Raw genomic sequence first — 23,055 nt, forward strand, 5'->3', positions numbered from 1 at the left:
TGTGAAAGATCCAAATGTGGGCTGGAGAGAGCACTTGCTCTTCCAGAAGACCCAGGTTCAGTTCCCAGCACTCACATGAAGGCGCACAACCATCTATAACTCCATTTCCAGATGATCCAATTCCTTCTTCTGACCTCCACAGGCACTGCACAGATACGGTACACAGACTAACATACACACAGGTCTCTCTGTAGTCCTGTCTCTCCTGGAACTCACTGGGCAGGTCAGGCTAGCCTCAAACTCAGAGATCCTCCTTCCTTTCCTTCCAAGATCTAGGATGAAAGGTGCGTGCTACCACACCCAGCTTAAATTAATGTGTGTGTGTGTGTGTGTGTGTGTGTGTGTGTGTGTGTGTGTGTGTAGAGGAAATATAGATTAACAAAGGAGAGAAATCCAAATGCATGACCATGACCGTGAGCAGTGGCACACCTGTGGTCCCAGCACTGGGAAGACCGAGGCAGGTAAGAGAGAACCCTGGTCCTCCCTGGATTTGAGCCAAGCCAAGCAGCCAGGCCTGCTCCACAGAGACCAGCAGGTGAGGAAAAGCACAGTGGCTCGTCAGCAGCAGCAGTGCCGAGGAGGCTGTGGACTCCTGGGGAATGGGTGTGGATTGTGGAGGGCTGGATGCAGCTGTGTCTTTCATGCCACCGTGCCCAGCTCGGTTGCTTTCCTCAGAGCAGTGACAAAAACCCTGACAAGAGCAACTCAAGGAATGGTTTATTTTGGCTCCCAGTTCACGGTGCAACCCATCAGAGTGAGTGAGGGGGAACGACAGGACCCTTCCCAGGCATGGCTGAAGTTTTTATTGTAGCTATGAGGGGGGTTTGGCCAGAGGCGTCGGGAAGGGTCCAGACTGAACCAGGCCATGAGAGGAGAGAGGAGGGGCAGGGAGAGTGAGAGAGGAAGAGGAGGGGAAGAGGAGGCCAAGAGGACAAAGACAGTGTCCGGGAACCAAGAGACCAAGAGTGTGCTTAGCCAAAATGGCTGAGCTATCTAGGGACCAGAAGTTGAGGAAGGGAAGCCCAGCCCCTGGACTGGAGGGGTTTAAGGGAGGGGGAGGGGTGAGAAGTGCTGGGGGGGGGGGACCACAGGTACTAGTGAGGCTTGTCCCAGGTTTGAGAGTCACATTGGATCAGCTCAGGAAGCAGGGAGCAATGAGTCCTACTCTTCGGCTTCCTCTTCCCTTGCTCTCCCCCAGTTAGGGTGGATCTTCTCACGGCAATTGACCCAATGTGGAAAGTGCCTCACAGACATGCCCAGAGGGTCGTTCTCATGCTGAGTTAAATCCTGTCAAGTGGAGTCAAGATAGACTATGACACTACCCTGTGTCTGTTTGGGACCGCGTCTTAGTCCAGGCTGCCCTTGAACTCACTGGCAGCCGAGGATGCCCCTTCTGCCCCTGCCTCCTCGGTGTTAGAACTGCAGGCTGGCAGCACTTTTCCCTTGGTGATGTGGACGATCAGCAAGGACTACCAACTAAGTTACACTCTTTCGACAAAACAACTGATACAAACAACAGGATAGTTTCCAGACTGTACTGGATACTGTATCCAGTCAGCAAGGTTTGGAGGCAAATATCCAGGGTCAAGGGCGGGCTACCTCCTTATATGAGTTGTTGGTCTGGGAGGTCCCTGAAGTATCTCCTCCCCTCAACTAAGCCTTAATGCCATTTGTAAGTTCTTCTTTCTGAAAACACTATGTGCTTTGGCTGAAAGGCCTTAGGACATTGAACACAAAATCTCCCTCTTGGCTTTCTTACCTGAATGCAATATGTAGGATGCTGGGGGAGGATTGTCACCAAGAGTCTTGCTTGGTATGGTTTTTTTTTTTTTTTTTTTTTTTTTTTTATTTGTTTGTTTGTTTTTTAAGACAGGGTTTTTCTGTATAGCCCTGGCTATCCTAGAACTCACTCTGTATACTCTGTAGACCAGGCTGGCCTCTTGAAATGCTGAGATTAAAGGCATGTGTCACCATCGCCTGGTGCTTGGTATGAATCTTGATGGCACATGAAGAGATGTGCTTCTTGGTGCATAGTGGCATGACTGTTAGGAGTGTAAACAACTACTTTCCAATTGGATTTAATGTCTTCTCCACAAGAGAAAACTCACAGGTAGTGCTGTAAGCCAGGACAAAAAGCCAGTGGCTGGGAAGGTCTTAGGCCCCAGTGGGGAAGCAATTGCAACTGTGTTGCTAAACGAGTATTATGTGCCTATTAAATTTCCTTCTAAACATTTATGATTATACACATAATTATTGCTGCTGTCAGTCTGGTTTGGCCTGGAGGGACTTTTTTTTTCCCTGCAGTGTACTGCAGAGACTCATTAACCAGTTAGCCTCCTGAGAATAACTGTTGCTGTGGCAAAGTGGTCCAGTGCTAAGCTCCCAATGAAAGAAAATAGTTAGGTATCTACAGTACCCACCCCTACACACACACAAGCGCAGAGAACACCATATAAGAGGATGGAAAGAGCCGGGCTGTTGGTGGCGCATACCTTTAATCCCAGCACTTGGGGTCTCTGTGAGTTCAAGGCCAGCCTGGTCTACAGAGTGTGTTCTAGGACAGCCAGGGCTACATAGGCCCTGTTTCAAACAAACAAAAGGAAAACAAAACAAAACAACAACAACAACAACAAAAACAACAAAAAAAGAGGACAGAAAGACTATAAACCAGAGGAAGGGAAGGCACATTGTGTAGCTACTTCCTCCTTATTCAAACATTTCCTTCCCAAAGAGAGGAGGGAAGCTAATGAGACTCAGGAACCAAAACCCAGAAAGCTCAAAGTCTGGGAGGGCTGGAGATTGGTCTCCGTTCCCAGCTAGTATGTCTGTGCTGACCTGGCGGGCACCTTTCGGTCGCGTCAGAGGCCGTCTGCTCTGGGGCGGCTGGAGACGGTGGAGTCCATCATGCTGGTGGTGGTGTGCACATTCTGCCCAAGTACAGGGAGTTTCCCCACTTTACCCAAAACCAGGTGAGCCAGGGTGAGTTCTTAAGCTCACTCATGTGGTTCTGGATTCTCTGGTGCTTTGGGCATGACTTGGACGCTGTGCTGGGCCACTTTTCGTACCCAGATCCTTCACCGTGGACAGATGAAGAATTAGGGATCCCTCCTGATGAAGAGGAGTGAGAGCATAAACTCAAGTCTGTACAAGAACAAGTTTCCACAGGTCACAGTAGCAGCAGAAGCTGAAACAACTAGAACAGCTGTCTTTTTCATTGGCAACCACAGTAATCCCAGCTGTGGCACTGGGGGCACTTCCATGGGGCGTTGTGTTCACATCTGTGTGAGGGTGAGCTGCTTTCCAGGTCTCCTTATCTTCCCACTCCTTATGTGTAAAGCCACCTAGAACATGGTCTCCAACAGTGAATTTAAGCAGGATAATCCCCTTAGTTCTTTTCTTTAGAAGCAAAGAATTACTTAATAGCAAACTGGAAATACATTCTTTTGTTTAGAAGAAAAAAGAGAAAGCTCAAAGTCATTTATACACTTAAAGGCACAAAAAACCCCTGTTCTATATGGTCCCAAGTGATCTACAACAGCCGCACTTTCCATTTGGAATGAGTGAGCTTATGAAATACACAGCAAGCAGAAGTAGAAGAGAAATTAGTAGACAGCAAAACATCCAGCAGAGACAACTGGAGTACTGCACCCAAGAGAGCCAACAAAAGGTAACCCCATCAAATGCAGGGCTTACAAACATCCAGCAACACCAACTGTGGAAGCCCCACTGAAGCTGTCAGCTGGAGTTCCCAAGTCACAGAACAGGGTCTACAGTAAAGGCTTCCAAGTAAAAGAACAAAGGGCAGCAGATAGCTAACATCACGAAGAAAGCCCAGTGCTTACAAATATGCAGGAAAAATTACTGAGGAGGTTGGGGTAGGCACAGTTTCTGACTGAACTGTCTCTCCATGGATGAGTTGCCTGAGGTTGAACTTCCAGCTTCCTATTCCCACGTCTTAGAGTTTTTTATTGTGAAGAGACACCATGACCATAGCAACTCTTATAAATGGGGGTTGGCTCACAGGTTCAGAGGGTTAGTCCATTGTCCTCATGGTGGGAAGCATGATGGTGCTGGAGGAGTCGAGAGTTCTGTATCTAGATCAGCAGGCAGCAGGAAGAGAGAGTACGCCACTGGGCCTGACTTGAGCTCCTGAAACCTGAAAGCCCATCCCAGCCACACACAAGGCCATGCCTCCTAACAGCCATTCCCTGGGCTCCTGGAGAGCATTCAAATCTATGAGTCAATGGGGGACATTCTTACCCAAAGCACCAGACCACTGCAGGCATTTTGTATGTTGTCGGACAAACACTAGAAACTTTGCTTGGAAACAGTTTCCTTTCTGTATGTTCTCAAAGATACAATCTTTTCAATACTCTTAGGAGCTTGCTGTTTTCTTTTCCCCTTGTTACAGTTACTGGGCCATTTTTAGAGGAAGTAGGGAGGGCTTTCACGATCTCTTTGTAACAAGCTAACAACACATGACAATTTACCAATATAATGAACATTATATTCATGAACCTCCAAGATTCATCAGGCCCCTCCCCAAGGCTCTAGATGCAGTAACAGCAGTAACTATTGCTGAAGGAAACTCTGGCCAGCTGAACTGCCTGTAAATTTCTCAATGAGCTTCGTGGGCACATCATCTGTAAGTCCTCACACACAATGGGCAGGGCTTTTCAGTGGTGCAACAAGAGTCAACCATACTCCTATCAGTAACTCCAATAAACTTACTGGCTCACTAAGCTGGACTGGGGTGAAGTCTTCTTTGGTCTCTTGTCGTACACTATTTGGGGAAGATGCATGTTTGTTCAGGTTCCCTGAAGAGAAGTCACACAGCAGTTACTCTTCATTATCCTAGAAAATGTGGTACTTTGTATATTAGGGTACTAAGTGCCATCCTCTTTCTTCATAAAGACCTTGATTCTCAGAATTTTCCCTCTTTTTAAAAAGGATTTATTTTTACTTATGTGTATGTGTATCTCTGTGTGTGTATGCTTAGAGTGTAGTGGCCTTCAAAGGCCAGAAGTATTAGATCCCACAGAAATGGAGTTCTAGTGGGTGCTGGGAACAGAACTCAGAGATCCTCCCCAAGAGCAGTATGTCTTCTTCACCCCTGAATCGTCTCTCTGGCCCATTCTCCCTTCTATTTCTTTCTCTCTCTTTTTTAAAAACTTCTTTATTGATTCTTTGGAAGTTTTGCATCATGTACCCTGCTCACCTCCTGGTTCCCCCATATCCCCCCTCAACCCTGCAAAAATAAACAAACAAGCAAACAAAAAACAAGAACAAATCAACCAACCAGCCAACTAACCAACCAACCAACCAACCAACCAACCAACCAACCAACCAACCAACCAACAATCCTCTTTGATTCTTCTTCTTTCCTGCCTCTCCAACACCTCTTCATTTGTCCTGGTGGCACTGGGGGTCTCCGGTGCCTTTTGTTCTATTAGCTGGTGGCACTGGGGGCCTCTTGTCCTATCAGCTTTACTTGCAAATATTCATTGCAATGAGTCACTGGTCTGATTCAAGGCCTCTGGTTTCTGATCCTCATCACTGGATCCTCACCAGAACGCCTCTGGGATATCCTGTGGCCACCGAGTCTCGGACATCCTGCTGGTATCCTTCAGGAGCTCTAGCAGGTCCTAGATGGGGTAGATGTTGGGTGGGCCTGGGTGGTAGCTGAGCTGGTCAGTCCAGGACACTGGGGCTACTGTCTCAGTTGAGGGGGCCGAGTCAGCTCCCCTATGCCCATGCCTTCAGGGTCAGTTCACCCTTGCCTGTGGTGAGGGGTGGGGCCATCTTCTTTCTGGAGTGCAGGAGCCAGCTCCCGTCCTTTAGTGTCCAGCAAGAGGCAAGGCCACCCCCCTTCTCTCTCCCTTCTCTCGCCAGAGTAGCGTGCACCTCTCTCTCTCTTTCTCTCTCTCTCTCTCTCCCTCCATTCTCTCTCCCCTCCCCCGAAGCCCCCAAATAAACTTGCCACATGGAAAAAGAAAAAGAGGCAAGGCCAGCTTTCCCTGAGCCAGCAAAGGGAGGGGCCGGCTTAGTATGTCCTCTTGATCTCCTCTGGTTCCCATGGCCCCCTGAAGTGACACGGGCCAGACATCCACACAGACCCCAGCTGCAGCTGGACCACAGATCCAGACATGGCTCCTGGCAGCAGCTTGGGCCTAGATGACATCCTGGCTCTGGGTGGAAGCACTGGCCATTCAGGTGGGGATGGTTCTGGAAGCAGCGTGGTCCCTGGACACCACCAAAGCCTCAGGTTGTGGCCCCAACCCTGGGCTTCTATGTGACCTTTGGTGGCAATACAGGACTCACACTTCAGCACAGATGCCAGCTGTGGTAGGACCGCAGACCCAGACATGGTCCTTGGCAGCAGTCGGGTCTGGATGTCACCACTGCCCCTGGTGGCAGTGCAGGCCACTCAGATCGGCACTGGTCCCAGTGGCAGTGTGGCCCTCAGACACCAACATGGCCCCAGACCTTGGGCATCTGCATGGCCTTCTATGGTAAAAGGAGCTTCAGACATCAGCACAGACCCTGGCTGCAGTATGGTCAAGGCCATGGATTCAAACATGGTCCTCAGTTGCAGCTCTGGCCTGGACATCACTATGGCATTGAGTAGCAGTGCAGGCCACTCAGATCTGCATGCATGATGGCCCTCGGATATCAACAATTAATACAATATACAACGAATCAACAATATTTGAGAAACTTTTTAATATACTGTAATGCACAAGGAGGAAACAAATGAGAAAATCAAAACATAATTCTAACAACGAAGATCTTATGAGGCAGGAGGGAAGAGAGCAGAGAACTTTCTTTTTTGTTTTTGTTTTGTATTTCCAATACAGGGTTTCTTTGTGTAACTCTGGCTGTCCTGGAACTCTCTTTGTAGACCAGGGCTGGCCTCAAACTCACAGAGATACTGTGATTAAAGGCCTGTGCCACCACCACTGAGAACTCTTTTTAAGGTATTCCAAATGTTACATTTTTACCAATGAAGTTGATATTTTCTTTATTTGGTACTGAATATCGAACTTAGAGCCCAAATGCTAGGCAAGCACTTACACACATTTACACACACACACACACACACACACACACACAATCCCAGCACTCAGGTGGCAGAGGCAGGTGTATCTCTGAGTTCAAGGCCAGCCTGGTCTACAATGGGAGTTCCAAGACAGCCAGGGTTACACAGGGAAGCCCTATCTCGAAAAACCAAAACATTTTTTTTAATTTTTGTAATTAAAAAGCAACAAAAAACTCGCCCCCAAAACAACACCCCCCCCCAAAAAAAAATACTGTTAGGAACTTGCACAATGCAATAGCAGCCAACCTGTGAGATCCCTATATACATTATATTCTCTTCTCTTGTTCGGAGATTCATGATTCAAAGCGACACAATTTGGAGAAAATGGTACAGGATGCTCCAGGTCTAGGATACGTTTTAAGGAAACCAAGATTAATAACCACCGATTCTTGAACAAGTCGGGCATTTCTGAGCAGAGTGATGACAGTTAACACGTTGGTACACTCATTCACTAAACAAGTAATTTCCCGGTCAGTCTTTGGGGAGGGCAGCAGTCAATAGCCTTCTTGGCTAATCTAACCCAGAGCTCTGAATGGTCATCCCCGGATCTGGGGCGAGTGGGGGGTGGGGGGGGCGCCGGCTCCGGCCAATAGAGGGCGCCCTCCTACCCTCGGCCGGGCCTCCGGACCCAGCGGCGGGCAGGCTCCTCGGTGGCTCCCAAGCACGCCCCCGCCCGCCGCGTCACGTGATGCCACCACGGAACCCGAGGTGCCAGGCCTAAGCCGACTTAAAAAGTCGTTGCCGGTGGCCGCCGCAAGTGCAACCCCAGAGGCTCACCCGGAGACGAGTGTGGGAGGCCCCGGGGAGGTCGATGCTACCTCTTCCCGGCCAGGGCGGCTCCCGGCCCCTTCCCACCGTCCGTCGCTCGCGTCTCCTGGAGCCTCGGCACGCACTCTCTCGCGCGGGCAGGCCCCGCCGGGGACTATGTAGCGGCAAAGCCTGAGGAAGCACGGCTGCCTGGACCGACCGAGCTCAGCGCGGACGGCACGCAGCCTCGGCGTCCTCCCCGCCCGGGATCTCCGCCGCGGCCCGCGGGGCCCTGCTGGGAACTCCGGCCTCCCGAGGAGGCCTGGCCCCGAGCGCCGCCAAGTCTCGCCTCGTCTCGCGAGAGCCCAAGTTGAAGGAACATGGCGACGTCTAATCTGTTAAAGGTAAGCCCCCTGCCTCCCGCCGGGCTTCTGCTCGCGGCCGACGCGTTTAGTTCCTGGGGCAGGGCCGGGCTCGGCGTGAGCGGCGAGGTGCGAGGGTGGTTCAGGGTTGGGCACCGGGAGGTGAGTGTCGTCCCCCCCAGCACCCCGATGCCGGGCCCTGGCTTCGGGCTCCGGAGGCTGCCGTGGGTCCTCCCGCTGGCAGAGTGACTGGCTCGGGGCGATGCTTTCAAGGGACCAACCCAGGCTGCGAGTGAGCGCAGGGTCGCTGGGCCCTCGCCGACCCAGCCATTGTGACTCTCGGGGTCCGTTTCTTCCGAAGCGAGAGTCAAAGACATGATAGGGACAATCTCAACAAAATGCTACCTACTCGGGTTCAATGACTGGGGACCCCCCCCCAACACACACACACACACACACACACACACACACACACACACACACACACACACAATGACTGGGGACCCCCCCAACACACACACACACACACACACACACACACACACACACACACACACACACTCCCCAGTTCCTAAATTTCTGTTCTCACTCCGTCTTCAGGAACCGCGAGTCCGACAGCAGTGTCTCCCACTCCACCCCCTTTCTCCCTTTTCTGCATGTTACACCTCCCAGCTCTCATTCTTGACTTCATATTTCCACCTTTTTTTTTTTTTTTTTTTTTTTTTTTTGTTCCTTGAGGAACGGTCTCCCAAGCTCGGCTACCCTTATAGGACATCGGATGGCACCCAGTGAAGTGCTACCATCGTTTTAGGTTGTAGGAAAGTTTTTCTTATCAAAGAAGACATTGAAAAGTTTCAAATACCAAGAGAGGTCCGGGGAAGGGGTGGGGGGCAGCAGATGTTGTTTAAAAAAAGTTAGGAAAGGACCTAGGAAGACTCGGGGTGACTTTGATCTATGTTTGTGTTTTAAGTAAGAATCCTGTCCTAAACGTACTAACTGAAATGGGAGTAGTGATTACCTGAAGAAATATAAACACTGTTTTCAGGTTGTGTGGATGAATAATAACAATGAAATAGAAAATACCCCCCCCCAAAAAAAAAAAAACCAAACAAAAAACCTGGGTCTCTTTAGCCCCATCTTGCCAGAACTTGCTGTATAACCCAGCAGGCCTCAAACTCACAGAAATCCTTCTGCCTCCGTGCTGAGATTGAAGATCTGCATCACCACCCTGGGGAGTCCTTTACAAGGACCTAAATTCCCTGAATTTCTATGTCTTGGTTTTTCAAGCAGGGTTTCTCTGTGTAGTCTTAGCTGTCCTTGAAGTAGCTCTGTAGAACAAGGTGGCATTGAATTCAGAGATCTGCCTGCCTCTGCTTCCGAGGGCCATCATCACCCTGTTAATCTGCCTGTCTCGCACATCCCTCCCCAGTGGTAGGATTAAAGGGATGTGCCACCACAGCCATCTGAATATTTCTGTTTCTTAAGAGCTATATGACTTTGAGTTTCTTAACCTCTGATCAAGTTTTTTCTTTCAGGAAATTGAAATTATCAGTACCATTTTTCATAGCACTATTGTGATGATCAAATGAATTATGTAAAAATGCTTAAAAACAATGATGACAATTAATATATAATCCACTAAAGCACTAGAGCTACTGTGCCTATTCCTGTAAGAAAACGAAACACAGAACCCCTTTTTTGAAAAACAAAAACAGTTGAAGCTGGGCCTGGGGGTGCAGGTCATTCCCAATATGGAAGTCACTGAAGCAGGAGGATCATGAATTCTAGCCTCAACTCAGAGATCCACCTGCCTCTGCCTCCTGAGTGCTGGGATTAAAGGAGTGTGTCACCACCACCAGGTTCTATTTCACTATTTTATCTCTTAGTACTGGTCTGATCTCTATCTGACCCTATCAATTTCTTGCTTAGATACTGTCCATAGCTCGGTCATTTGAGACCTTCCTAGTTGACTCTTAATAAGAAACTAAAAAGAAATTAAACTAAAATAGGAAGCATAGCTGTTCTCAGCACAAGCTTCTTATCATTTGGAAAGAAGGAAAATGAAAATATAAATGAGCAATTCTAAGTGTCTAGAATTTATCCATTATTAAAGTTGTTTATTAGACAACAACATGCAAGGTACCATGAAGAATACAAAAATCATAATGCCCATGCTCTATGGGAGTTCATCATACTCAAAAAGAAGGTGGTACTGATGGTTTTTATCTAAGGCAGACATTTCTGAAATGTTACTTCAAGCCCTACAGATTAAGGAAATTCCTGATGGGATAATTAAAGAATTTTATGAAGAGAGCATTGGAGCTGAATTTTGAAGAATGGGTTTTCTGTGTGTTTGCATGTGTGAATGTGTGCACATGAAGGTGCACATGTATATGCTTGAAGGTGGAAGCCAGGGGTCAACTTCAGGTTGTCTCCTTGTTCTTTGACATGGTGACTCTCCCTTGGCTAGAATTTGCCAGTTAGCCTAGACTGGCTGAGAGGGAACCTCAATCAGGAACACACCATCACTGCTTCACCAACCAGTACTGGGATTACACAAGCACCTCTGTCATCAGTGTATTGTTTGGTTTTATTAAAACATGGGTTCTGGAAGATTGACCTCATGTTTCCTCATTTTTATAAGAGACTTACCAACTGAGCCATTGCTGTCTTCTGGGTGTGTTTTTTTTTTTTTTAATATCTTTTTCAAATTTTATTTTTATTTGAAAAATTTATTTTATGTGTAGAGTATGTAGATGCACTGTGTGCAGTGCTCACAAAGGTCAGAAGAGGGCATTTGATTCCTTGGAACTGGAGTTAGAGACGGTTGTGAGGCACCATGAGAACTGAACCTGGGTCCTTCAATCCCAGCACCTGTGAGGCAGAGGTAGGTGGATCTCTGAGTTTGAGGCCAGAGCAAGTGAAAGTTCCAGGACAGCCAGGGCTATACAGAAAGTTCCTGTTTCAAATAAAATAAATAGAAAGAACCTGTGATAAGGGTTAGGACTATAACACTTGTCTAGCATGTGCAAGGCCCTAGATTCAAGCCTCTGTACCTCAAAAATGAAAATCAGCAAGTAGAAAAAAACTACAATAAAAGGTTAAAGTAATCAATATCCTCGAAAAAACCATTTGTGTGAGTTGGCAGGATGGGTCACAAGTAAAGCGTTTATTGTCAAGCCTGGTAACTTGAGTTCAATCCTCTGTGACCCACGTGGTGGAAGGAGTGAACCTACTGTCCAATTGTCCTCTGACCTCCAAATCCATGCAGTGGCACTCCTGAGCCCACATAAGATAAATAAAGATAATTTTAAAAAGTGAAAGTTCTCAGACAGTGGTAGTGTGTGCCTTTAATCACAGCACTGGGGAGGCAGAGAGCGGCAGGCAGATGGATCTCTGAGTTCGAGCCCAGTCTTGTCTACAGAGCAAGTTAGAGGACACCAGAGCAACACAGAGAAACCCTATCTCATAAAAAAGATGTTAGATCACAAAGCACCATGTCATTTTACCTAAGAGACTTGAGCACTCAAAGATAAAGATTTTGGTATCCATGAAGGACCCTGGATCGTGTGTGTGTGTGTGTGTGTGTGTGTGTGTGTGTGTGTGTGTGTGTGTGTGTGTGTGTTGCATGTGGTGTGTATGCACATGTGTGTGGGGGTGCAGAGGCCAAGGTAGGATGTTGAAGGTCCTGTCCTATTGAGGCCAGGGTATGATGTTGAAGGTCCTGTCCTATTTATGCCTTACTCCCTTTAAGTGCAGGGTATTTCACTGAACCTGGAGCTCGGCTAGTGGACAGCAAGCCCCAGTGATCTTCCCTTCTTTACCCCCACAATACTGGGATTATTGGCTAGCTCATGGCCATGCCTGGCTTTTTATGTGGATGCTGGGAATTTGAACTCAGCATTGACAGCTGTACTTTGGATTTGTTTTGTTATTTTGAACAGGGTTTCCATATAACCGTAGATGTCCTAGAACTCACTATGTAGACCAGGCTGGACTTGAACTCAAAAGGGTTCTGCTTCTCAACTGTTGGGATTGGTGACAGGTGCTAACACACCCAGTCTTTCTTTTTTTTACTTTTAAAAGTGCTGATGTGCATGAATATTTTATGTGCATATATGTGCACCATGTTCATGGATGGTGTCCCTGGAAGCCTGACGAGGGTGTCAGATCCCTTGGAACTAGAATCAGACTTTGTGAGTCACCATGTAGGTACTGGAAACTAAACCCCAGTCTCTGCAAGAGTAGCAAGTGCTCTTAACTGCTGAACCATCTCTCTAGTCTTATAGCTTTACTTTGTGTGAAGTTTAGAACAGCTACAAAATTAGAGGGTTCACTCTCTGTTATATAGCCGCTCACTTCCAACACCAGAAAGACACAGGATTTACTGAAAGCCGGTATAATCGTTGCTATTTGTTATGTAACATAAGGTCAGTTAAAGGGAGAGAAGCATAGGACAGAGTCTAGGAGGTCCCAAGCACAGCTTCTGCTGTCCTCCCTGTAGTCTGCAGACATGTCTCTTCTGATGTCAGTGTATGACAACATACACAAATGAATGCCCAAGGGAGCTTATCTGACTTCCCCTGGCTAGTTTGTGTGGAATGGCTTCACAAAGTTCCCATGGTTGCTTCCATGGGAACTTTGAATCTCTAGATTGACATAAAGCCCCTCTCTAAATGACATTGTTAATCTTTCTAGATTTGGCCAGTCCCTACTTATAAGACCATGTAGATGTGGCATGTCCCCTACCAAAAGCACATGGGTGAGCTTGTCGCATACTCAGGACCTAAGGTTCTCAGGGTCATACTAGGTACACATTCCATTTGTTCAGGGGTTATCTACTAGAAGGAGCCAAGAGGAAAGGCCAGAGTCTTTAGAGCAAATTCTTCACTGTACACTTTGGTGAAGTCAGTCTTAGTATTGTGGTCTCTTCCCCCACCCACTCTTGGATTGAGGCCAGGGCCTCATGCACAGTGATTGGGTCTATAATTCCAGCCGATAATTCAGCCCAGATGTTTGTTTATAGTTACCTTTCCTGGATTCTCTGCTGTAAGATTAAGCCTATATGAACTCTGGTCTGGTCCTGGCCTCTACTTGTGGATGACAGTTATGTAGCTTGGTTTGTTTGTGGGGCTCCTAGCAGTGGGATCAAGACCTGTCCCTGGCATATGAGCTGGCTTTTGGGAACCTGTTCCCCATGCTGGGATGCTTCACCCAGTCTTGATACACAGGGAGGAGCTTGGTCCTGCCTCAACTTGATATGCCATGCTTTGTTGACTCCCATGGGAGGCCTGCTGCTTTCTGAATGGAGGAGTGGATGGGGGAAGGGTAGATGGGAGGGGAGGGGAGGGAACTGGAAGAGAGGGGGAAACTGGTTGGTATGTAAAATAAATGAAAAAATTAATGAAAGAAGAAAACCTGGTCTGGAAAACTGTCTTTAAATTTGATATCTGTTTTTCTTGGTATCTCATAAAAGATTTTGCATATTTTTAAATAATGTGAGATTTTTAAAATTGTTTTAAAATTAAACTATCTTTTATCTCTTTTATTTTAAAGAATAAAGGTTCTCTCCAGTTTGAAGACAAGTGGGATTTTATGCGTCCAATTGTTTTGAAGCTTTTACGCCAGGAATCTGTAACAAAACAGCAGTGGTTTGATCTGTTTTCGTAAGTAATCCAGTAATTCTATTTGCTAACAGTACAGATTTTGGTGTCTTTCTATACTTAAATGGATAGTATGAGTTAAGTGATCTTTGTGTTGGGGATTCCCAAGACAGACTCCAGGTTTCCTGATCTGCTATGAACTCACAAGCCTGACCTAACAGGGAAAGGCATGTAATATGTAGTTGGGAGATTTAAGGAGGAGATTAAGCACACATTTCCAAGACTCTTTTTCCAGAGAATTCACATGGGACATTAAAATTATTTTTATGTGTATGAGTATTTTGCTGCATGTATGTGTGTATACCACATGTGTACTTGGTACTGGTGGAGGTCACAAGAGGGTGTTAGATCCCTTGGATATGGAGTTAGTAAGCCATCATAATGGGTGCTAGAAACTGACCTCAGGTCCTCTGCTAGAGCATCAAGTGCTCTTTACTGCTGAGCCATCTTTCCAGTCCTGGGACATTTAATTTCTTCAGCAGCAAGATTGGCAGCATGTGATATGTTACCAAGAGTTAAGAGTAAGTATTCAGTATAAATCATGTTTATATCAACAGTTTAGGTACACTGAACCAGTGTTACCATTTCGGGAAGTTTTTTTTGTTTGTTTCCTCTGTGTAGCTTTGGAGCCTGTCCTGGAACTCCCTCTGTAGACCAGGCTGGCCTTGAACTCACAGAGATGCCCTGCCTCTGCCTTCCAAGTGCTGTGATTAAAGGCGCGAGCCACCACACTGGCAGGAAGTTTTATTTAAGTGTTCTCAGATAAAGGCTAGCCTTACAACAGATTTTTCTAAGGAATTCAATCTCAGGCCTGCTTTGCTGCTGCTCAGCCTTTGGCCAAATGTCTTCAGAGCACAATTATTGAGTAGTAGTCTCCATGAGGCAGTGCAGCAAGTTAAAACAACCCCATCAATCACAGAGTTTACCTTAGAAAAGCAAATGGCTTTCTCCTTCAGTTTCTGTGTGAACTTTTTAGATTTATTTAATTTAATATGGGTGAGTGTTTTGCCTGTATATGTGCAGGTACGTTGTATACATATCTGGTGCCTGCAGAAAGAAACCAGTAGAATATGTCAGATCCCCTTGAACTATAAGCCTCTGTGTGGGAGATGAGAACTGAACCAAGTCCTGGGAGAGTAACGGGTATTCCTAACCACTGAGCCATTTCTCCAGTGTCCTCACCCTCACACTTCTTTAAAAAGGTAACTTTTGAGCTGGGCAGCTGTGGTACACGCCTTTAATCCCAGCAGAGATTAGGCAGATCTCTGTGAGTTCGAGCAAGATCCAGGACAGACACCCAAACTACACAGAGAAACCTTGTCTCAAACAACAACAAAAAAAGAAAACAACTAACTTTTGGTCTATAGATGTACCTCAGTGGTATTTGCTTAACATGACCCAGACCCTGGTTTAATCCCAGAGCCTGAAGCATTAATTCAGGCACAGTTTAAGCAACCCTGAAAGGCTTCCAGGGCTGAGGTAGTTAGTGTCTTTGGTTAGGTAAGGAATGTACACAAGCATATTTAATTCCAGAGGACACATTTTACCACTGTAAACAAAGATATTTAAGTTGTTAGGCTATAGCAAGCAAAGCCTATCGGTGTTGTGGAACCCCTCACCTTGGGCGTCCCAGTTACTTCAGCCAGCTAATTGAGCGCAGGCAGGGACCTCAGGCTCCTGTGCTGTCCCTGTCTGAAGCTTACCTGTCACCACTGAGGTGGAAATCTATCTGCAAGTGCTGTGCATGCAAGTGCAGAAAGAAATGGGGCCTATCCCAGCTGTCTCAGTCAGCGCCAGGCCGTATGATTGTGTGCTTGCAGTCTCAGTCGAAAGCACACAGCAGCTTTCCTTTTCCAGTTTCTGGCCATTTTCCTTTAAGGGGAAGCATTCAGCAATAACTATGAAAAGCAGGGCGTGATGATCTTTCTCTTGAACTTGTGTCTTCCAGGTGCTGTATTTATTTTTCTCATATAAAATCAGTGTACCCTATTCAGTAATGAACTTCAGTTTTTTTTTTTTAATTCATTCAGAACTGAGAAGAGCAGAGCATTTTTTTTTTTTTAAATAGAAAAGATAGCTTTGCAACTTAACTAGAAAAAACATGGTGTGTTTATGAATCGGTCAGGATGAAATCTCCAAACTTCAAAACTTCTCTGAATAGGTTTATGTTGCAACAGGAAAAGACCCTAAGTTACAAGAAACATAAAATATTGTTGGGTGATGGTGGTGCATGCATTTAATTCCAGCACTTTGGAGAGTTTGAGGCCAGCCACGTCTATAGAACAAGTTCCAGGACACCCAGAGCTACACAAAGAAAACCTATCTCAAAACCAACCAAACAAACAAAAATCCAAAACATTGAGTATTAGTACATCCTTAACCATACCAGATCAATTACCAAGTAGTAGAATAGGGAAAAATCAAATATAGTCAGTGACTAGGGAGAGGACTCAGTATATCCATTGCTTACTGTGCAAGCATGAGAACCTGAGTTTGATCCACAGAAATGGTGTGTACGTGTGTGTTCATATATGTGTGCATATATCTCACATGTATGTGTATGCAGAGGCCAAAGATAGACTTTGGATGCCTTGCCTTCCTCTGTTGGCTTTTTAGATCAAAGATTATAACAGAAGGTAGAAGAAAATAAATAATAAAGTCTTTACTTATTAAACCTGGAGCTCACCAGTTCAACTAAATTGACTGGCTGGGCAAGCTTTCTTGGTTTGGTCCTCCTCTCTCTGCCTCCCAGTGCTGGGACTACAGGCATGTACCACACTCTGGGCTAATCAAAATTGATAGCAATTAATTTTGGGGATAGAGATTAGAAGACAGAGACATACTTTTTTTTTATTTTAAATTTAAATTTTTAAAGATTTATTATATATAGTGTTCCTTCTGCATGTATGCCTGCAGGCCAGAAGAGGGCACCAGATCTCACTACAGATGACTGTGAGCCACCATGTGGTTGCTGGGAATTGAACTCAGGACCTCTGGAAGAACAGCCAGTGCTCTTAACCTCTGGACCATCTCTCCAGCCCTAGAGACATACTTTTATAATGAATTTTTATCTAACAAATAGAGAATTAAGGAAAGCAGCTAGGTGGTGGTGGCACACACCCACCTTTAATCTCAGCACTTTGGAGGCAGAGGCTGGTGGGTCTCTCTTGAGTTCTAGGACAGCCAGGACCACCCAGAGAAACCCTGTCTAGGGAAGAAAAAGAAAAAAAAAAAAAAGCAAACAGTAAACAATGGAAATAATAGAAACAGTTACCTGTTTGAGATAGCTTGCAAAGAGTACTTGGTTCTTGTGAAAGGGTTAGCACTATTATTTGTCCATGGGAACTGTAGCACTGTACCAATGGAGAACTTAAAATGAAGCCTTTGTCTCAGTTGCTGTCGCACTACTGATGTTTGCCCACCTGCTTTACTTTTACAGGGATGTACATGCAGTCTGTCTCTGGGATGAGAAAGGCTCATCAAAAATTCATCAGGCTTTAAAAGAAGATATTCTTGAGTTTATTAAGCAAGCACAGGCAGTAAGTAGTGCATGTTCCCATCCTTATTTTACATTTTTTTTAACTTGTTGGTGTTCAACATCAATTTCAGAGCCTTAAATGCTTAGTTAATAAGCATGTACTCATCAGTGAGCCACATCCCCATCCTTAGGCTTCTTTGTTCGTTTTGGTTGGTTGATTTTGAGACAGGGTCTCACTGTAACTCTGGCTGTTCTCAAACTCACTCTGTAGACCAGGCTGGCCTCGGCTAGGATTAAAGGTGTACACCACTGTGCCTAGCCCCTTGGATTGCTTTTAAAAACTATATATCTTGCCAGGTGGTGGTGGCCCATATCTTTAATCCCAGCACTCAGGAGGCAGAGGCAGGTGGATCTCAGTGAGTTCAAGGCCAGCCTGGTCTACAAAGAGAGTTCCAGGACAGCTAAGACTGTTGCACAGAGAAACCCTGTCTTTGAGTAAAAGAAGAAAGAAAACAAACAAAAACTGTATCTGGTGCTAGAGAGATGGCTCAGTGCTTAAGAACATACACTGCTTTTGTAGAGGACAAGCTCAGCACCCAGCACCCAATACCAAACACTCATAACTGCTGTAACTCTACCTCCAGGGGATCCAGTGTTTCTAACCTGTGTGGACACCAGCACTCATGTATGCAGACACATACCCAACCACACATGTATGCTGTAGTATGTACCCATTCCCTACACACAAATAATCACAGCAATAATAACAAGCTGATCATGGTGGCATTTATTTGTCATCTCAGCATTGGAGAAGTAGAGACAAATAGATCCCTGGAACTCTGGCCAGCCAGGCTAGCTTACTTGGCAAGTTCCAGGCCAGTGAAAGAACTAGTTGTTTTGTTTTTTTAAGACAGTCTCTTCATAGCCCTGGCTATCCTGGTATACATTATACAGATTAGGTTGACCATGAACTCTCAGAGATCTACCTGCCCCTGCTGTGTTTAGGCTCTAAGTATGACCTTGGCACCATTTGTAGCTCCTTCTAAGACAAAAATTTGCATGTCACAAGATTTACTCTCTTAACTGGATGTGGTAGCACATACCTTTAATTCCAGCACTTAGGAGGCAGGGGCAGGTTTATCTTTGTGTGGGAAGTCAATCTGTACCACAGAGTGAGTTCAGGCCAGCCAAGGATACATAATGGGACCCTGCCTTAAAAAAAGGAAGGAGGAAGAGACAAACCAAGAACCCCATTTCAAGTGTATACTGCAGAGAGGTTTAGTTTATTCATAGAGCACCAGCCACTAATTCCAGACTATTTCGTCACCCTCTGAAGGAAGAAACCCAGTACTGCTAGCAGTCACTCCCTATTACCTCTCTTCTCAAACCTTGTTTGCCAGTAAACCATGACTTTTCTACCCCTGAACTTGTCTGTTCTTGGCATTAAATAAACTGTGATCATTTATAACTGGTCTTCACCAATGTGCTCCATTCTGACCGAGTACAATTCTGTTGTGTACCTCTATCCTTCAGCAGGAATAGGCCCTAACATTTACTACTTTTGTTGTAGTAAATTTGTTTTTAGTTTACGAGACAGGGTTTCTCTGTGTAGCTAGCCCTTGCCATCTTGGAACTTGCATTGTAGATCAGGCTGCCATGAACTCAGGTCTACCTGCTTCTGCCTCCCCAGTTCTGGGATTAATTAAAAGCGTGGGCCACCTGGCTGGGCGGTGGTGGCTCACGCCTTTAATCCCAGCACTCGGGAGGCAGAGCCAGGCTGATCTCTGTGAGTTCGAGGCCAGCCTGGACTACCAAGTGAGTTCCAGGAAATGGCACAAAGCTACACAGAGAAACCCTGTCTCGAAAAAAGAAAAAAAAAAAAAAAAAAAAAAAAAAAAGCATGGGCCACCACTGCCCAGATTAGATTTACTTTTGATTGTTTTGGATAATATGGCTGTGAACATTGATGTACAGAAGATGTAGGATGTGTTTAGTTTCTCTTAAATGGTTTGTACAATAACTCATTTTAAAATTATTGCTTTGCTTTATTATTTTCAAGGCATTTTTATTTAAGTCTATTTCAAATTGTTACAATTTTGTTTTTCAGCGTGTCCTGAGCCATCAAGATGACACAGCTTTGCTAAAGGCATATATTGTTGAATGGCGAAAATTCTTCACACAATGTGATATTTTACCAAAACCTTTTTGTCAACTAGAGGTTACTTTACTGGGCAAACAAAGCAATAAAAAGTCAAATATGGAAGATAGTATTGTTAGAAAGGTATGTCTCTTACCCCATTGTTTTCCTAAATTTCTTCAGAAAGAAGGTACTTCATAATAATTTACACAGGCTTTGCTCCTTCACACATAGTTCTTTGGAGCCATCAGGGTTTTTCTGTGTAACAACTCTGGCTGTCCTGGAACTCACCCTATAGACCAGGCTGGCCTCCCAGAGATCCTCCTGCCTCTGCCTCCCAAGTGTTGGGATCAAAGGCCTGCACTACCACCAACCGGCTAGGATTGTTTACTTATTTATTTTTGTTTGCAAAGTCTATTTGCTGCTTTTTTTTTTTTTTTTTTTTGAGCTGAGGACTGAACCCAGGGCCTTGCGCTTGCTAGGCAAGCGCTCTACCACTGAGCTAAATCCCCAACCCTACTAATTTATGTATTTATTTATTTATTTATTTATTTTTATTTATTTATTTATTTATTTTGGTTTTTCAAGACAGGGTTTCTCTGTGTAGCTTTGCGCCTTTCCTGGGACTCACTTGGTAGCCCAAGGTGGCCTCGAACTCACAGAGATCCGCCTGGCTCTGCTTCCCGAGTGCTGGGATTAAAGGCGTGCGCCACCACTGCCCAGCCTAATTTATTTTTAATGAGACAATTTCTTTCATAAATTTTAGCTTCAGCTCTCTCTTTGTAGGCTTTTCCTATACTTTCATTTCATTTCTTTTTTTTTTTTTTTTAAAGATTTATTTATTTATTATGTATACAGAGGAAGGCGCCAGATCTCATTACAGACGGTTGTGAGCCACCATGTGGTTGCTGGGAATTGAACTCAGGACCTCTGGAAGAGCAGTCAGTGCTCTTAACCTCTGAGCCATCTCTCCAGCCCCATTTCTTTTCCTTTCTTTCTTTCTTTCTTTCTTTCTCTCTCTCTCTCTCTCTTTCTTTCTTTCTTTCTTTCTTTCTCTCTCTCTCTCTCTCTCTCTCTCTCTCTCTTTCTTTCTTTCTTTTTTTTTTTTAATTAAACTTTTCTTTTTATTCTTTGTGTCTTTCACATCATGCAGCTGGATCCCACTCATTTCCCCTTCCTTCATATCCACCCTCTGTCCTTGCTCCTCCCCTACAAAATAAAACTAAATAAAATTTAAGAGAAAAAAAGAGAAGGAGAACTCTGGTATGGGAGCTGTAGTGTGACACAGTCACAGAAACCCTTTTATCCATATATGGAGTCATTGGTCTGGCCAAGGCCTCTGGTCTCTGCCACACTGTTGATGCTGGGCCCTCACTGGGGCTCCTCCTGGCTGTCCTGTTGTAGCCCTGTGTTGTGGAGGTCCTGCAGCTTTGGGTCTGCAGGACCAACCCCTTTACGTGCTCCAACTTTTATCCTTTTATGTGGTTTTAAGCTATAACTCTGTTTTCAAACATTACCTCCTCAGTTCTTCCTTTTTCTTTTTAACTTTTCCTAGTTTTATCTTCAGTACCTTTTTTCCCTGTGTTTCTTTGTACTTTATTTTCCTGAGAATTAATTACTTGTTTTCTGTTTTAAAAAACCCTTTCATTAGATTATCTTCTAACTTTGTGTTTAATTGTAGCTAACCAGCTGTCATCTTTATAGTTTTTTGTGCTGGTTGTTTAAGCTTAGTATGTACTGTGCTTATTTTTATATATTGCATGTTTTCTAATTTAAAACTTGTGCCTGGTAACTAACTATACTTTAATGGACAAAGACTCTCCCTGAGTGTCCCAAGCTTCCTTTCAACTCTAAATTGTTTTTTTTTTTTTTTTTTTTTTTTATTGCCGTACTCATTTCCCAACCACTTTCCTACTAATGAGCAATGAATGGAACTAGAGTGTATATTGTGTGAGAGCGTAAGGCGTTCATAAGCTCTACCACTGAGCTACATCCTCAGGCTTAATGAAAGGAAGAAAACTGCCATTTGAACTTCAAGTACTGTTTACTGTGATGGTTATGTTAAGAGACCAACATTAAAATTGTGTGGTCAGGCTGGAGAGGTGGCTCAGAGGTTAAGAGCACTGGCTGTTCTTCCAGAGGACCTGAGTTCAATCCCCAGCAACCACATGGTGGCTCACAAGCATCTGTAATGAGATCTGGTGCCCTCTTCTGGCATGTAGACAAAACACTGTATGTGTAATAAATAAATAAATCTGGGTATTACCATCCCATCCTACTCTTAGAATTTACTTTATATGGGAATACTGTAAAATTAGATGTACATGGTTTTTCAGTGCTAGAAATAGCTGCAAATTGAAACATTTTCTCTTTAAAGGCAAAAAACCTTTGAAGATGCTATTTAACTTGTAGCCCCATTATCTTGTCCTCTTTTAGTTGTTGTTATTTCTTTCATTATTACCATTTTTTTAATTTGTTGTGAGACTTACTAAGTAAAATGAGCATCATTTCTTGGACCATATTTGTCATATTCAGATGTGAGTATGTTAGTGCTGCCTACTGGGCCCCCAGCTCTTACATCTAAAGAGGAGATCATGGTAGTTCCTGCTTCAGTTCTGTCGGCATTACATAGTTCAGTTGCAGGTACATGAAGAGAAGTACGGAATTGTTCACCCTTCTTATCACCGTTCTTACTGTTCCTAATAAATGTCTGACAGAGTTACTGGCAGCATCGATCTTTATTTACTAGTGTGTACTTTATAATTTTGATAGACAACTAATAGGTAGCTGTGCATATATTTTTATTAAGATGGCTTGCCAGGCATGCATGTGAGCATTCTAAACATAGTTTAGAGCTGGAATCCAAATTCCATTCTGAAGCAATAGTTTTTTTGTTTGTTTGTGTTTTTCAGATGGTTTCTCTTTGTAGTCTTGACTGTCCTGAAAATCACTGTGTAGACTAGGCTACCCTCGAACTCACAGAGATCTGCCTGCCTCTGCCTCTGAGTGCTCAGATTAAAGGTGTGTATCAATATGCCAGTCCCAGTTCTTTACTATTATGCTAAATAGTGACTTCTTAAAGCATTCAACAATCCAGACCTAGTAGTAGGATTTCCTTTTCTACCATTTGTCCTGAAACTTGTGTGTGATGCTTGACATGTCAATAACCAAAAATGATGCCATATTTTCTTACTTTCCCAGCTTATGCTTGATACATGGAATGAGTCAATTTTTTCAAATATAAAAAACAGACTTCAGGATAGTGCAATGAAGCTGGTGCACGCTGAGAGATTAGGTGAAGCCTTTGATTCTCAGCTGGTCATAGGAGTGCGAGAGTCCTACGGTATGTTCTCAACTTTTGTAATCACATTTCCCTCCTAGAATATTAGGATATAGACATAGTCCTGCCAGTCTCACATCTACTTCTTGTACTGTGTACTTTTTTATTTTAACAGTATACAAATGGGAATTACTCTGTGTCAAAGAAACCTGCTAAATTCAAATTTTGTCATTTCCTCATCATTGACTTCTTGGCTAAAAACTTTCAGGTTCCTAAACTACTAGAGAAA

The 23,055-nt window shown here is 44.7% G+C and overlaps 1 protein-coding gene and 1 pseudogene across 1 annotated transcript in view; both read left to right on the forward strand.

The window, feature by feature from the left end:
* Positions 1–2,660: 2,660 nt before the first annotated feature.
* Positions 2,661–3,453, forward strand: LOC114690282 (annotated as a pseudogene).
* Positions 3,454–7,724: 4,271 nt separating this feature from the next.
* Cul5 (cullin 5) overlaps positions 7,725–23,055 on the forward strand; it is a 47,076-nt gene continuing 31,745 nt past the window's right edge. The window contains exons 1-5 of the mRNA XM_028864968.2: positions 7,725–8,250; positions 13,765–13,874; positions 17,311–17,410; positions 19,457–19,630; positions 22,688–22,829. Of these exons, the coding sequence (XP_028720801.1) occupies positions 8,227–8,250; positions 13,765–13,874; positions 17,311–17,410; positions 19,457–19,630; positions 22,688–22,829 (550 nt within the window). The 5' untranslated portion in view covers positions 7,725–8,226. The remainder of the gene's footprint in view (positions 8,251–13,764; positions 13,875–17,310; positions 17,411–19,456; positions 19,631–22,687; positions 22,830–23,055) is intronic.

Source organism: Peromyscus leucopus, chromosome 7 (assembly GCF_004664715.2).
Source record: "Peromyscus leucopus breed LL Stock chromosome 7, UCI_PerLeu_2.1, whole genome shotgun sequence".
Lineage (NCBI taxonomy): Eukaryota > Metazoa > Chordata > Mammalia > Rodentia > Cricetidae > Peromyscus > Peromyscus leucopus.